This window comes from Myotis daubentonii, chromosome 10, assembly GCF_963259705.1.
Source record: "Myotis daubentonii chromosome 10, mMyoDau2.1, whole genome shotgun sequence".
Lineage (NCBI taxonomy): Eukaryota > Metazoa > Chordata > Mammalia > Chiroptera > Vespertilionidae > Myotis > Myotis daubentonii.
The window spans coordinates 16718116-16734519 of NC_081849.1; the positions used below are offsets into that span (position 1 = coordinate 16718116).

Here is a 16404-nt window from a genome sequence, read left to right on the forward strand (position 1 = left end):
TCATACAGCTACAGAAATACTTACCACGGAAAGAACATACCTTTGCAGAGTCTCACTAAGTTTCCTGTGGACGGGCAAGTGCAGTGGTGCCTGGAAATTATGGCAATGACTGCTATTAAAATCAGAAGTAGGTGCATAGCTCGTGGAAATAGAAATCCCAACAAAGAGAGAAAAAAACTAAAGAACAAAATAAGCCTATCCAAAAACATTAAGACAAAAATCCCTTTGACTTTCGGTTCAAGAAATATTTTCTTTTTCAAACCAGTTTATAAGTCAAATATGTATCATAACAAAGTCGTTAAATTTATTTGTATTTTTTATTTACAAATTTATTTGTATTTGTATTTAAAGAGGAAGGGAGAGGGTTAGAGACAGAAACATCAATGGGAAAGAAACGTCAATAGGTTGACTTCTGCATGCCCCCTACTGGGGAATCAAGCCTGCAACCCGGGAATCAAACCAGTGACTCCTTGCTTCCTGGGTCGGCGCTCAACCACTGAGCCACACCAACTGGACTCAATAAGTGCTTTTAAAGTTCATGCATTGAACTGTAGGGGAAAATAGAATTTAGATATAAAATACTTCATGATATGATGTGAGAAAAAGAGAGACAAAAAAGCCATAATTTCATGTAGTCTTCGGTAAAATCTGCAATGGAAATAAAAACTGTAATGAAATCAGAGGACAGCAAAGGTCATTCTGGCTGGGACATCTGTGTCAGGTCTGGAGGTGTGTAGCATTTACTCAGGTGGGGGTGCAGAGAGAGCGAAGCTTTCTAGGCAGGTGGGTTAGCACGAGGAAAAACAGATGCTGTTGAGTGCAAATCGTGCTCAGTGAAAAAGTAGGAATCTGAGAGGGAGCGTTGAGAGGACGGGGCCATTGACCCTGGACTTGGAGGTAAGGGACCTGGGTTTGAGTCTTGTGTTCCCCATTTACTAGATTTATGACTTCAATCTCCCTGAGCCTCAACTTGCTCATCTGCAAAACAGAACTAATAGTTCAGTCCTCACAATTATGATGATTAAAAGTGAGTACCGTGTGAAATCTCCACCTAGCAAAGCCTGATATGCAGTAGCAATTCAACAAATGTTAGCTGATCCTAAGAGGTTAGACTTGATTCTATAGGAAATAGGAGCCAATAGAGTTTTGAGCATGAAAGTAAGATGACCAGAGCTAGGCATTTGTAAATGTATCCCAGTAACAGGGTGTGCAGAATGAATTAGAAAGGGCAGCCATTGTGCAAGAAGGAAGGCCGCCCATTAGGAAAACATTAGCAACAATAGCCCAGCTTTGAAGTGATGGGGGCCTGAAGCAGGGCTGTGCTGGGGGAATGGGCAGGAGAGTATGGGTGGAAGAGATTCCATGTAAAAGGCACTAGGATCTGCACCTGGGATATAAATAGCTGTTCAGAAAAGCAGATCCTAGTCCTGTGGCTTTTTCTCAAGTAGTGGCATGACCTCCTCTGAGCTATGTAACCTCCGTGGATTCCAAATTTGCTCATGTATGCAATAAAAAGAGATTAGGAAATCTCTAAGTATTCTTACAGCACTAAACTCCTTTGTGCCTATTTGAATCAATAAAACTAAGTTGATTAGATGAGAAAGTAAAGATAGAGGAGACAGAGAATTTGAACTTGAAGCAAGAAGCTTTAAACATATTAATGTGTCAGTAGATTGTCATTTCTAGGAATAATGTAAAGAAAAATAAACAGGTTTGGGGAAAATACACTGAGTGGCCAGATGATTATGACCACCTGACGTTTGTAGGCAAATTAGCTATAATTTCGCGCTGAAGTTGCTAGAGGGCCAGACCATTATAAATAGGGAAGCAGGTTGTTTACCACAACAGTAGAAGTGATTTTTTTTCTGAAGATATGGGTAAACAATGAGATTTAACAGCCTTTGAATGTGGGATATATATATATATATATATATATATATATATATATATAGTATAGATATATACAGTATATATATATACATATGTCATTTCTAACAGTTTGAAGGGCTGTCCTTCAAACACATAGACATATGGGTTTATGAATATTCAACAAAGTATTTTATATTATATGCTATACCATGTAAACATCATATTTGATAGCAATTTTTTTAATTTATAGATTCTTTTCATTGGCGATTCAACCAACAGAGGGATGATGTACTATCTGATTGAAAGACTGAACGAAACCTTGCAGGAATGGCAGAAGGTGCATGGCACTAAGTTCTACCACAATGTCAATGGCGGGAAGACTTTGATCAGTTATTCCTACTATCCTCAGTTCTGGATGAGCCCTTCATTGAGACCAACATTTGAAAAGGCCCTTGAGCATCTCCTGCAAAGGTACAATGGAACCATCGAGAAGAGCACAGTGCCACACACACTTGTTTCTCACTAGTGGTCATAATTGCTCACCCTACATCAGTGGTTCTCAACCTTCCTAATGCCGTGACCCTTTAATACAGTTCCTCATGTTGTGGTGACCCCCAACCATAAAATTATTTTCGTTGCTACTGTTATGAATCGTCATGTAAATATCTGATATGCAGGATGTATTTTCATTGTTACAAATTGAACATAATTAAAGCATAGAGATGAATCACAAAAACAATATGTAATTATATATGTGTTTTCCGATGGTCTTAGGCGACCCCTGTGAAAGGGTCCTTCGACCCCCAAAGGGGTTGCGACCCACAGGTTGAGAACCGCTGCCCTACATCAAAGGTGCTGAAAAGCTTAAAGCAAGTAATATGGCTGAAAATGAGTTGGAATGACAAAGAGGTCCTGTGATCAGGATGTCAGATATGGTTCAATGAAATGTGAGGCAATGCTGTTAAAATATTTACCATCTGTTTCAAGGCAACATGTGTTGTTTTTCTTTCTGGATTTCAGATCACGTCCTCTGGAGAATTCGGGCCAGACTGTATTGGTCGTTGGTGGTGTTCAGTGGCTTAATTCCAATCATCTGCAAATTATTCACAAGGTTCTGAAGAGGTACATTTCTGTAACAGTAATTGCCATTAGGATTCTAAGTAAAAAAAAAAAAAAATTACTCTTGATTTGATGGAATTTTATCAAGATTTTATTTAAAGACCAACTTGTTTAGAATTGGGTATTTAAAGTCTTGTTTAAAATATTTCAAAATACCTTTGTATCCAATCACAAGATGGCTCTTCAGTATCCAAATTTACATTTACTACAGATCAAAACATGCCCACTGACATGTAAAACTCTATCCACACAAAAAATGAGCATACATCAAATCTATAAAATAAGAAATTAGTCCTGTCTGCCAATTGCCACATTCTAAAGAACTTTCATGTATTTGTTTATGTAAACATGATCATCTAGAAATATAATTGATGCTCTTGACTTTAGAATTCTAATTATTTCACAGGGAAAATTTACTCAATATCCTTGTGATCATTAAAACTTTGGGAATCGGATTTCATCTGCCAGTGGATGGAGTGCATTTCTTAACACAGGTAAGGCCATTTCGTCCAGGCTGTGTGAACTTCATGCTTCTTGTCTTTGTTGATGTCTGAAAGGCACCACATAATATTTAGCAACCTTTATAAAAAAAATCAAGGGAGATAATATACTTGTGGATTATGATTTTAAATCAGTTAGAATTATTCCTGGAGATAAGGAGCCCATAATCCATGTGGGTTGTACGTACTTTGAGTTCATAAAAGAAGAAAGGGGGTGCGAAACTATGAAAAAGTAAGAACTGAGGGTAGATGAGAGAGATTGTGCTTTAGGTACCTCCTTACCCTACTAATGTTTCAGACACCTTTGGAGGCTCATGCTGAAACCACAAATGAAATTGTCAGTATCAATGAATACTTTGGGAAAGAGTGTTTTTTGTTTTTTTTGAAGATGATGTCTGACTGATTGCTTTAAAAATCATCTTTGGCCAAAACCGGTTTGGCTCAGTGGATAAAGCGTCGGCCTGCGGACTCAAGGGTCCCAGGTTCGATTCCGGTCAAGGGCATGTACCTGGGTTGCGGGCACATCCCCAGTGGGAGATGTGCAGGAGGCAGCTGATCGATGTTGCTCTCTCATCGGTGTTTCTAACTCTCTATCTCTCTCTCTTCCTCTCTAAAAAATCAATAAAATATATTTAAAATTAAAAAAATAATTAAAAATAAAAATCATCTTTGAAGTAGTATCATTAGTAGTATAACTCTGGCTAGAGAGTCATAAATGAAAGGAATTGGAGGCTCTGACCAGTTCTCATAGAATTTAGTAAATTAGTCACAACACTGAATTGAAGTCTCAGAAAAGAACAGAAAGACATCTGTAGGTAAAGGAACCAGCTGGGATTGTTCAAGCCAGGAAAATTCTTGGCAGTGGGGTTTGTGTGTGCTTGCTCCGGGGAGGCCAGGAGCACTGGGAATTGGGGAGACAGTAAACTGTCCATTAAATACATAAGCCGAGTGAGATTTACTTTTGTGTCAATGTTGAGCGCTCCTAGCTTTCCCCAGCACATACACAACCCCCCGCCCCTTTCTTACTACACCTGCATAGATGCCGGTTCTATGATACAAAAGCAGGAGAACGGGTGGTAGAAAGTGGCCCAAGTAGAACCTCCAAATTCATCTCCTTGGAGTTAGGATGGGCTGAGGGGTTGAGGTATTTAGTATCTGGGGTAGCTGAAGAGTTTTAGACTGTTGGGGATTAGAAGAGGGATCCTTTGATAATTTTTGTGATAGGTTACAAGTAGAATCTCCTTTACTGTTATCTGAAGACTACAGGTCAATACTGCAACTCCTTCTTGAGGACTCTGGTAGCTCTACTTTGCTTCTTTGACTGCAGCTCCTCACAGGAACTGGAGTTCTGTAGCTGCTGCTTATATTTAGTTTATCAAGTTTGAATCAGGTCATCTCAGCAGACAGCGAACATTTCTTCAGCATCTACTATGTACCAGATGTCGTGTTAAACATTATGCCTCCCCCTGGGTTTTGATGGTGTTCATCAGTCCTTTAAAACTGAGTAAAGACAAAAGGATGGAACCAGAGGGTGTGGAAAACAATAGAATGAAAGAGACAATAGCAATGGAAGCAGAAAATAAACCTGAACTCCTCATCATATGCTTGCACAGCTTTTCAGGACTGGGCCTCTGCCTTCCTCTGTAGACTTATCCCTTGGTCTCCCTATATGTGCACACATGTCTGTTCACCAGACACACTCACAACACCACCGAGCTCGGTCATGCTGAGCATGTTCTAGCTTCTCAAGCATGTCATGCTCTCAGTCACCTTCAGGTCTCTGAAATCACTACTCCCTTTTCTTGGAGCCCACTCTTTCACTACCTCCTCCTGTGGGTAACTGCCAAGCACCCTTAAAGTGTTAGTTTACATGCTATTGCCTCTGGGGAGACTTAATGGGTACATGGTCTGTTCCCGATATGAGCTCCTATAATACCGTTTTGTGTCCTCATGCATGTCACTCATCTGATAATAGTCCTTGGTTGCCTGTCTCCCCTGCTAGAATAATCTCTGTGATTGGAGAGACCGGGAAGGGAGGGCTGCATTGCTCATTCTGGTACCCCTAGCGCAAAACACAATTGTCAGCACGTAGTAGACTCTCAAAAAATACCTATTCCCGAGTGGGTGAGTGACACTTTGTATGATTTGGCTGCTCCCAGTTTGCCCCTTTAGGACTAGACATTCATTCTCCGGGGCTCTGGCTGTGTGGCCTAATAAAGACTTACACATGAACCCCAGCAGGGATTGCCTTTTGCTGCAGAAACCCAACTTGCCCAGGGCAAGGGTACCAAGACTCCACCCCCTTTCCTTAATGTGGGCCATTATCTCAGAAGATGCTTCCCAGCTCTAGAACCCCTAGTGGGACCAACAAAGCCTGTTTCAACCACATCACTCTTCCATAGGTGTTGATCCCTGTTGGTCTCCTGCATGCAAATTTCCATCTAATTGTCTATTGCCCAGAGAACTGACCTTTCTCTAGACACTGCTTACTCTAAAGTTCCATGTATCCTTCATAATTAGACATATTAGAGTTGAGAAAAATGCGTGTACTAGACAAGAACAAGCCTGAGGATCATTTTTCATGTGATAGCACAGACAAAATTCGCATCTGTCTCCTTCCTCCATATTTCTTCTTTATGGACCTTTGCTAGTCACGATCTTTATTTTGGGGGAAACACTCTTCTTTGAATGTCACATAAAAATAGTTATATGAGCACAGTAGAGATAGGGAATTAGATGTATTTGTACTGCTTTTACTTTGCGGTTGGATTAACAAATGCAAGTAATTTGCATTTTTACATGGAAAATGAAAATAGTTTTTGTTCTTTAGAAAAGATAATTCCCTCTCTTTGTCAGAGTGGGTTTGCCAAGAAACAGACACTGAGATGGGATGAGCAGAAGAAGGGGGTTTAGAGGGAGAGCGCCTGGGAAGACTAAAGGGAAGAGGAGTTGACAGGAAGACTTTCAGACAACAGCACCCAGTGCAGAGCACTCAGTCTTGCACTGTTGTGCCCAGATTTCAAAGTTCCCAAGACCTCCAGGGAGCCAGTCAGTCCGATGCAAAAGCAAAGAGTCATTTATTTTCAAACCTAGGTTTGGCTCCCCTGCCACACTCACCGATGCAACGGTAAGCTCCAGTGGCCGAGAGAGAGAGAGGCCTGATGGGACAGGGGGTTTTATAGGGGGGTGGAGTGAGGGCAGGAGAGGGGACTGTGGGCCCTGCTGATTGGCCAGGCGCGAGTCGGTACAGGATGTGGTCATAGTGATGGCATGCACTTCCCTTGATTATTATTGGCCAGTCCAGAGAAATCCTGGGTGTGGCTAGCCGCAGCTTCTTCCCGTGAGGAAGCACATGGCACCGTCCCAAAATGGAGGACCCAAGGCAAGATGGAGGGTGCACATGGCTCTGTCCCAAGATGGAGGACCCAAGGCAAGATGGAGGGCGCAGTACTTGCCCGGCCCCTGCTGCCACCGCTCAAACTCGCCACAAGGCAGGATGGCCCTCCCGCATAGCACCCGCAGCTGGCCTGCGGGCAGACCGGGACTCCAGCGCATCTGGGCAGCACAGGCCCAGCAAACGGGGTGCGGCCGGTGAAGCGGCCCAGCTCTGGAGGAGCGGCATGGGCTCGGAGCAGGCCCGGCCCATGGGGCCGGCGCACTGCAGCATGGCGGCCTCCCATGGGGGAAGGGAGGAAAGAGCCAGGCGGTGAGGCCTTCCGCTCCCATGACCTCCCCCGTGGTCGATCGCCCCCCGGCCCCACCCCTCGGCCCGCTGCCGGCCACCACGCAGCCGGTCCGGACACTCGGACCCGCTCCGGGGAGGCCAGGCCCTACTGCGGGCGTGGAGGGATCTCAGAACCGGGCGGTCAGACTCCTCCCCCCGCACCGCCCGGAGAGGCGGGCCGTGCGCCTTTCAGCACCAAATGTTTTTTAGTCCACGATGTATTGGGACCTGTGTTTGGGTGTAATGAGTCTGACATGAAGGGTGTGGAAGAAGGATGAAGTACATAGGAAGAGACTCAGACAACAGGCAACAGGTCAGTCTGAGAAAGTGTTGGCCAAGCCAATGAGGAATCCTGAGCTAGGGTAGAGGAGGAGCTCCTCTTGACAGTAGACCTCAACTAGAACTCCAGCCTTGGACATGGGAGGGAAGGAGGGAGAGAGGGAGGACTATGACCCAGAAGCAGCTGCACTCCATTCTGCTGCTTCTAGAAGCACCCTCCCTCCCCTCCCTCCCCACCCCCCCCCTCCCCCTGGCAGTCCTGTCTCTGCTCAGGAGTCACCTCTCCAAGTCGCTCTGTCCAGCTGTCCCCTTGCACCTGGCAGAGCTATTCCCTTTTCTCTACTAGCCAGAGCCTGGTAGGTTTGCCTGCAATGAAAGAGTTAGTAAATGTATGCATATCTTTCTCCTATTAGAATGTAATGTCTTTTTTAAAAAAATATATTTTATTGATTTTTTTACAGAGAGGAAGAGAGAGGGACAGAGAGTTAGAAACATCGATGAGAGAGAAACATCGATCAGCTGCCTCTTGCACACCCGCCACTGGGGATGTACCCGCAACCACGGTACATGCCCTTGACTGGAATCGAACCTGGGACCTTTCAGTCCACAGGCCGACGCTCTATCCACTGAGCCAAACCGGTTAGGGCTAGAATGTGATGTCTTAAGATCAGAGTCCATGATTTATTTATTCTTATATTCCTGTCCCTCAGCACAGAGCTAAACATGAAACATATATTAATTAATATTCAAATGAATAAAAATCCAAATAGATGGAGATAACATTTGTGATTTCAAATCTTGGCTTCTAAATTGAGAATTTTAGATATTTCAAAGGATCTTTGTGGGCAAAAAAAAAAAAAAATGACATGATGGTAGGGAAAGTTCTAAACTATAAATCACTGTACATATTTATGTATTGCTGTTTTATACATACACAGGTGTTTACATTTATATTTTGAATAAAGAATTAGGACACCTCTTTATTTAAGGAATACAGATAAAATTAAGTCTTTATCTCAAAATAAGACCAATCTGTAGAACAAGATGCCCTTTACACAATTTCTATCTGATTTAGCAAATCGTAAACAACGCTCTTAATAAAAATTCCCACTCTTCTGCTTTGCAACACAGAGGGAAGTTCAGAACTTATGGAAAGAAAATGTGATGATTCTGGACACTGCAAAGAAGTATGGCTACGAAGTGGTGGACACCTTCGCTATAACCATGGGGCGCTACAAGGAGTTTTTCCAGGGAGCCTGTGGCTGCCATTTCCATGAGGTATTTGTCTGGCTTTCTGACTCTTTTAGCTTTTGATTTTTAAAAAATGTTCATTGTGTTTTTAATAGCATGGTCAGTCTTATAGTGCATTAAAAAAATGTGTCAGGAGGAGATGAGATGATTTGTTCATCACTCGGCCGAAGCATGTGGTAATCATAACTCAAGGCTCTGCAAAATGAGGTGTTTTTTAAAAAAAGAGTGTTTACATAGACACTTGGGAACTGGGAGCTCAGGTCAGTGCGAGAAGGAGATGGCCACGTGGAGAGCACCTGCCCGTCTCACAGACTCTGAGCTTTCCCTGAGGAATGGTGTCCCGAAACATGCCAGATGCCTTTAGTGGAGGCAGCTTGAAGATCCAGAGCATTTAATATGATAACTAACGAATCATCTTCCTCTTTGGGTGTAGTCAGTGCACAACAGGAGGGCCTGTCTTTTGACTGATTTCCCCCCCAGTGGTGAAAATGATGTTATTTGTAATAGTAATTAAACAGGCTTAGCTGATAAGGTGATGATAGAAAATAATTTTATCCTTTTCCCCTGGTCCTTTCAAATCCCTCTGTGGATATTGCCTCCCTATCACTTGAATAAAATCTTGGTAAATCCCATAACTTGAAAACCACTTTCAGATCATCAAAGGACCCCCATCATTTCAGGCACAGGAGAATATCATTTCAATACTAAAATTGCCCGGGCCTGTGTCTATGCCCACGTAACGTGATTTCCTTCCCCCAGCTTAGACCTGCCTCATCTTGAAAGCCTGACATAGGAGAGAGGGAGCCAGGGACTTCTTTCCTATTTCCCCACTTTTCTTCTCCCACCCTCTTCATTGGGTCCAGTTAAGGAGGAGATATTAAGGGCAACATGTCTTACTTGACTAGCATAAGCATAATTATCAGTGTGCTCTCTGGGGATAGAATGCTAATTCCTTCTTTTTAGGGTGCTTTTGTGCACTTCCTTGAAGACAGATCCCACTGGGCCCCCCAGAGATAGCTTCCTGGGGAAAGGCCAGTCCCACTCACTGCTGCATTCCTTCCTTGGCCCTTTGACTTCCAATTGCCCATCCTTCTGTTGAGGGGTCACATTGCCCCTCCAGGCATCCTCTTGGAAGATACAGTGGGGCCTTGACTTACGAGTGTCTCGACTAACGAGTTTTTTGAGATACCAGCTGTTTCTCGGCTGATTTTTTGCATTGAGTTGATAGAGTAATTTGAGTTAACAAGCTCCTTAAAGAGCTCAGTCTCGGAACAAATTAAACTCGTAAGTCAAGGCCCCACCGTATTCAAAATGGCACTGGGCTTGCTACAATCAGTTGCCCAGATTTGGTCCACAAGAAACACCCAGGCACCCTTGCTCAGCTGTTACTGGAAATACAGTTAGCTCCCTCTCTCTGTTTCTGGCTCTTTCTTGCTTTCGCTCTCACTTTCGCTCTTCCTCTCTCACTTTCTCTGCTACAGGGAAGCTGAACTTTAGCCAGTGTCTTATCCCAGTCCTAATGCACCCCAATCCCCAACATGTCCATCTCTCCAAGTTGGTCTCTTAAAACCCCATCTCACTTAGCTTAGAGCAGTGGTTCTCAACCTGTGGGTCGCGACCCCTTTGGGGGTCAAACGACCCTTTCACAGGGTTCGCCTAAGAGAGAGGAAGCCAGGGACTTCTTTCCTATTACATATTGCTTTTGTGATTCATCACTATGCTTTAATTATGTTCAATTTGTAACAATGAAAATACATCCTGCATATCAGATATTTACATGACGATTCATAACAGTAGCAACATTACAGTTATGAAGTAGCAATGAAAATAATTTTATGGTTGGGGGTCACCACAACTTGAGGAACTGTATTAAAGGGTCGCGGCATTAGGAAGGTTGAGAACCACTGGCTTAGAGCAAGGCTGGAGGAGCTCCCCAGAGGGAAGAAGACCACAAAGTATTTGGAAAACTTCTCACATAGAATTTCTCGCTCTTCATCTTCATTTCCCAGTCCTTTTCATGAAGCACTTTTGCATGTTTTGCATATATTTTCCAGACATTGCTTCTGAATGTGAAGCTACTTGGCTACTGTTGTTTGCTCTAGGTCTCAGGAGCCTCAGCTGAAACTGATGGAGAGTTTCTCATTTGATCATTTTGTCAGATATTGATTCACTTGTGGGTTGTTGTTTTTTCTTGCATGGCCTCCTTTGTAAACCAGGATGCAGTCACTAGTGAGTTGACTAGTGAGATGACAACTAAAGGTTTCTTCTGATCCTATTTTTCAGCCATAAGATGACTTTCAGAATCTATCCTGGTCCTCAGGTTTTATGAATAGCCAACAGTTATTGACACGGCACTGTATGCTCTACTAATGGATTCATGTTATATTTTCATATGACAAATGGAACTGCATCTCAGAGAAGTGAGCTCCTGCACCTGCAATAGAAAACATTTTGAGTTTTTATCTAGCAACATGGAGCTTGGCCATGTGGATGTGGATGCAGACCAGATTTTAAGCTGTAGGACACTGTGTGTCTACTTATTTCTTCCATAAGAAAACATAACACTCTTTGGGTGCCTATCCTAATTTGCAAAATGTCAAGACTTAGAAATACAAGAGCAGGCAGCCTGGAAGAAGAAGAAACAATGAACTTGTACCTGAGACAACCCAGTATTAGAGTTGGTGACAAAATCAAGCCAAAAGTTGCCAAACTTGCAGAAAATGGGGACTTTGAAAGACGATATATAGATAGGGGGTTTTTGTGTGTGTGTGTTTTGGTCTCTTTTAGGAGAGATTCATTTATTTTTTTATAATATGCCTTCAATTAGTATTTGGGGTGAGGATATCTGTTTTTTCTTTTTTCAGCTTTAGTTCTTCTAAAAAGAAGTCCCCCCAATGATTTCCAGCATGGTTCCAATTAAAAACAGAACACGCCCTTCCCACATGATTGCATTACATGTATCTCCTGGTACAGCAACAAGTAGTTGACACTAATAGTCATGGAATTAGAAAAGTACAAAAAAGACTCTTTGAACCATCAGAGCTAGAAAATTCGCTTATAATCATTACTAAAACACCATTATTAGTTGCATAATAATGACTTAAACATGCCAGGTAAAAATTATTTCACTTATTTGATTTTATAATTTGTGTGTGTGTGTTCAGATATCATGTACAAATTCTTTTTTCTTAAACCCTATTTTTCATGTATGCTGTCTTGGAGGCAGGCTATATGGGTATGCCCCAAATTATCTCAGTTGATTCTGGAGCATGCTATCCATTCCGAAGTTTCCATGTTTGAGAAGAAATACTTCTAAGAGCATTTGCCTTTCTAGTTACCATACAGACCTGATACAGTCGTCTTTCTCAAATGACTCCATCACAAAGTCTCATACCTCATTCATCACTTAGGCATACTTGTTGCTTAACTTTTGAACAATTTGTACCACTTGTATTTCAGGAAGTTGCTAGTGCTGACACAGATGTTTTATAATCTTTCTAAACCATCGCCCAACATCTTAAATCACTGTTAGCTTATTATAAACAATCAAGAAAATTCTAAAGCTTCTTGCAAAGAATTGTGTGACGATAAATGTAGCAAGCCAGAAATCAGTAGGTTATTGGTCTCATGCAAAATGTATTAAAGGGTAGAAATTCATTAATAACAACCATTTTTTCCTCTGTGCTCGTCTAATGAGCTGGCAAAGAAAGTTGTCATATAGTAATCAAAAGAATTAAAATTAGCTATAAGAAACCCCAAAGAATTTCAGTTTGAGAGCCTTGTATCTTCTGGTGTTTAATGAAACCATTCTCACAATCAATTCACAGACACCTGAGAAGGATTGGTATAACCTTCACAGCAAGATGTGAATGTGACCTCTTTGATTTGTGGTGAGAATTCAAGCATAGACATAACAAGCCTACTCCAGTGGTCTCTTATTGCTATGGATGAGATTAAAGGGTTTGGGCATCTCTTTCATCTGTCAAGGCACCAGAAGAGAATACATTGCCACCACACAGTTATAAGCAATTTCCCAACTGGTGTGCATCAGTTTTGACTAACATCGTCCCGCAAATGAGAAATGCAGGTATATCTCTTCATGGGTAGAGATGGAATTTTGGTTTCTCAATGTTTATGCAGGACAACAAACAGGATCCAGGTAGCTCTTGCCCAAGAATGGTTTTGGATGGTGCCTTTAGTTATGTGGCAAATATCTACTGTCAACAGCCAAAACCTGGAAACGATACAAAACTATTATCAGCCCAAACTTAGCTGCAGAAGGAGAAAATCCACAACTAATTATTATGTGACTAGAGTCCCTGTGAACGAATTTGTGCACCAGTGGGGTCCCTTTGCCTGGCCTGTGGGATCGGGCCAAAACCCCCTCTCTGACAACCCCCAAAGGGTCCCGGATTGCAAGAGGGTGCAGGCCAGGCTGAGGGACCCCATTGGTACACAATCAGGGCCGAAGAGGGACACTGGAGGTTGACCAGCCAGAGAGGGACTGCGGGAGGGCTCCAAGGTGTGTCCAGCCTGACTTGCTCAGTTCCAATCGGCCAGACCCCAGCAGCAAGCTAACCTACCGGTCAGAGTGTCTGCCCTCTGGTGGTCAGTGCACGCCATAGCAACTGGTTGACCAGTCGACTCTCTGCCCCCTGGCAGTCAGTGCATGTCATAGCAAGAGGTTGAGCAGCCTTAGCATATCATTAGCATATTATGCTTCGATTGGTTGAACTGCTGACCAGTTGACCAGACACTTAGCATATTAGGCTTTTATTATATAGGATTATTAATAAGTCTAATCCAGCAATTTTCCCAAATTTTTTCATCTCGTGACACACATAAATTAATTACTAAAATTCTGTGGCACACCAAAAATACATTTTTTGCTGATCTGACAAAATAATATGTATAATTTTGATTCATTGTGCTGGCTATTGTTATTTTTCAATTTGACAATCTAAGAGAAAAGAAGTCAGGGCCCCTGACTAAATAATAAGGTATTGCATGTTTTGAAATTTCTTGTGGCACACTGGTTGAAAATCACTGGTCATATTTCAGTTGTATAGAGTTTATATGATATCTCTGTTTTCTGGCAGATCATAGCCACAGCTTTTGACTCAGCAAAAAAAATCAAAACAAAAAAACCCTCTGGCATCACTCCCAGCTCTCACACCTGCAGATTGCCTTTGATTCTGGCACCATGGAAAGAGATTTTCAGTTCTTTGTCAGAGATGATTTTTCATCATTATTTAATCTTTATTTTATTCTCATTATTTAATATTATATATATATATAATCTTTATTGATTTCAGGGAAGAAGGGAGAGGGAGAGATAGAAACATCAATGATGAGAAAGAATCACTAATTGGCTACCTACTGGGGTTCGAACCTGGAACCTGGGCATGTGCCCTGACCGGGAATGAAACCATGACCTCCTGGTTCATAGGTCGATGCCCAACCACTGAGCCAAGCTGGCCGGGCATCATTATTTAATCTTAATTAAATAAACAAAAGCTTATCTGGCCTAGAAATGTTTTCTTTCTGTATTATCGGCCTAAAGCGTTTCTCTTTGTACTTCAGAGTTTAAAAGTTTATCATAGACATAATGAAGAAAAAGCCTTTAAATTTATCTAAAAAAAACTGAAATAATGACTTTTAGAGAAAAAAGAACTGATCCAAATAGAGTTATTTTACTTATATAGCAGATGCCAGACTTTAACTAACAACATGGCTATTTTTAATAAATTAGTACACTGTAATGACAATTTAATTCATTAGCTTTTTTGGTGCCTGTATAAAGATCATATTAACTGCTATAAACTGAGCCAGGAGAAATTCCCATTAACATCTCAAACTAAACATGCCCCCCCCAAAATAATTAATATTTGAATTTATTCTGTTGTGCTGTCATTTACAAACCAGACTCATCCTCTATTCCTCCTTCTCTTTCTCCAGCCCCCTAACAACCTCCAACCAGCCAGTTACCAAGTGCTTTTTACCTCCTAAATATTTTTTCAAGTATTTTTCTTACACTCTGTTCCAACTGCCTCAACCGTGTTTATTCTTTTACTTTATCATCCCATGTTTATTTTGTGTGTCCAGTTCTTGAGCTAAATAGTAGTGATGCAAAAATAAATAAGACTTACTCTCTTCCCTTGGGATAGTGTAGTTGGAGGGTCAGGCAGAAAAACCCATATTATGAAACATGTAAAATGGCATGTTAGAGATATAAACAGGATATTATAATAACACCAAGAAAGGGCAAGTGAAACTCTCCTTGAAAACTTTCCAAGCTGATTGTTAAAGAATGAGTAGACCCTAGTCAAGGTAACAGGGTGATGGCCAAAGAAGGCCATTCCAACCCTATGGGACATTGTGAACCAAAGTAGCTTTGAAATAGCCTGATGTTCTCAGGAAATCACTAGTAATCCTGTATATTGTAGAACATCCTATATAATAAAAGGGTAATATACAAATTGTCCCCTCAACTGGGAATTCGACCGGAGTTCAACCAGTGGGCAGGGCCAGCCTGCCAACTGCTTGAGGCCCCTCCCCACAGCCAGCCCAGCCAGCCCAGCCAGATCAGCCCCTATCTGGGTGGGCGCTGGACCACACCCGTGCACGAATTCATGCACCGGGCCTCTAGTCAATTATAAAAGGAGATTGGGAAAAGTGAACTAGGGTCCAATGATGGTAAGAGGTTAGACTTTATCCTGTAGGTGATAGAGAGCCAATGAAAGCTTTTAGAGAGAAGTGAGATTGCCATGTCTTTGTTGCAAATCTGATAACAGTGAGGAGGAAAAATTTGACGAGGGCTAAATCAGGGAGAGAAGCTAGGAGACTTTTTTCAAAAGTAGGGTGAGAGGTGATAAAAGCTCACCAAATAAGAACAGAGACAACAAACATAAGGGAGAAACAGACAAATACACGCCCTAGATCTTATCTGTGGCATGAGGGCTCAGGAAGAATCCAAGATAATTCCCTAGTTAGGTGATGGATTAGCGAGCTCAACTGGCAATTGAGACAGAAAATAACTGGGAAGGTACCAGCTTAGGGAAAAGATGATGAATTCAGGTTTGAACATGTTGTGTTTGAGATGCCTGTAGGACATCCAGGTGAGATCTCTCACAGGCAGTTGGATATACAAGTCTGAAGCTTGAGAGACAGGGTGGGGCTAGAGATAAAAAATTGGAAGTACTCAGAAACTAGGTAACAGTTTAAATCATAAAAATAGATCATCCAGAGAAAGTGAGTAGAATAAGAAGAATTGAGGAAGAACCTTTTGAAAATGCAGACATTTAAGCAGTTTGGTGAAATAGGAGCATTTGGATTTAGACAATGAACTGTTCGAGGAAACTCTAGTAGAGTGTGGTGCCATGGAAAGCTCAAAAATGAATATTTGTGAGGTTGAAATAGGGGTGATGTTGTCTCATGTAATAGGTCTATTAAGATGGAATTTTTAACTAGTCATTAATTTTGGCATTGAGAAGGTCCTTTCTGATCAAATGAAGAGCGTTGGTAAAATATTGTGGGCAGAAATTAAACTACAATAGGCTAAAGAGGTATCCGGAATGAGAAAAGAGAACTGGTAAAGCCTTTCAATAAGTAAATAAGAAATAGGGACCCCTAACCAGTTTGGCTCAGTGGATAGAGAGTCAG

General features: G+C 41.9%; 1 protein-coding gene across 5 annotated transcripts in view; it reads left to right on the plus strand.

Annotated features, from left to right (window-relative positions):
• CPED1 (cadherin like and PC-esterase domain containing 1) overlaps positions 1 to 16404 on the plus strand; it is a 288374-nt gene that overhangs the window by 259466 nt on the left and 12504 nt on the right. For 4 of the 5 annotated variants that reach the window (XM_059711653.1, XM_059711654.1, XM_059711656.1 and 1 more), the window contains 4 exons: positions 2120 to 2340; positions 2890 to 2991; positions 3395 to 3482; positions 8623 to 8769. In XM_059711653.1, coding sequence (XP_059567636.1) covers positions 2120 to 2340; positions 2890 to 2991; positions 3395 to 3482; positions 8623 to 8769 — 558 coding nt within the window. Of the gene's footprint in view, positions 1 to 2119; positions 2341 to 2889; positions 2992 to 3394; positions 3483 to 8622; positions 8770 to 11606; positions 11836 to 16404 lie in introns of those variants that run through there. The other variant, XM_059711657.1, reaches the window with a different exon arrangement.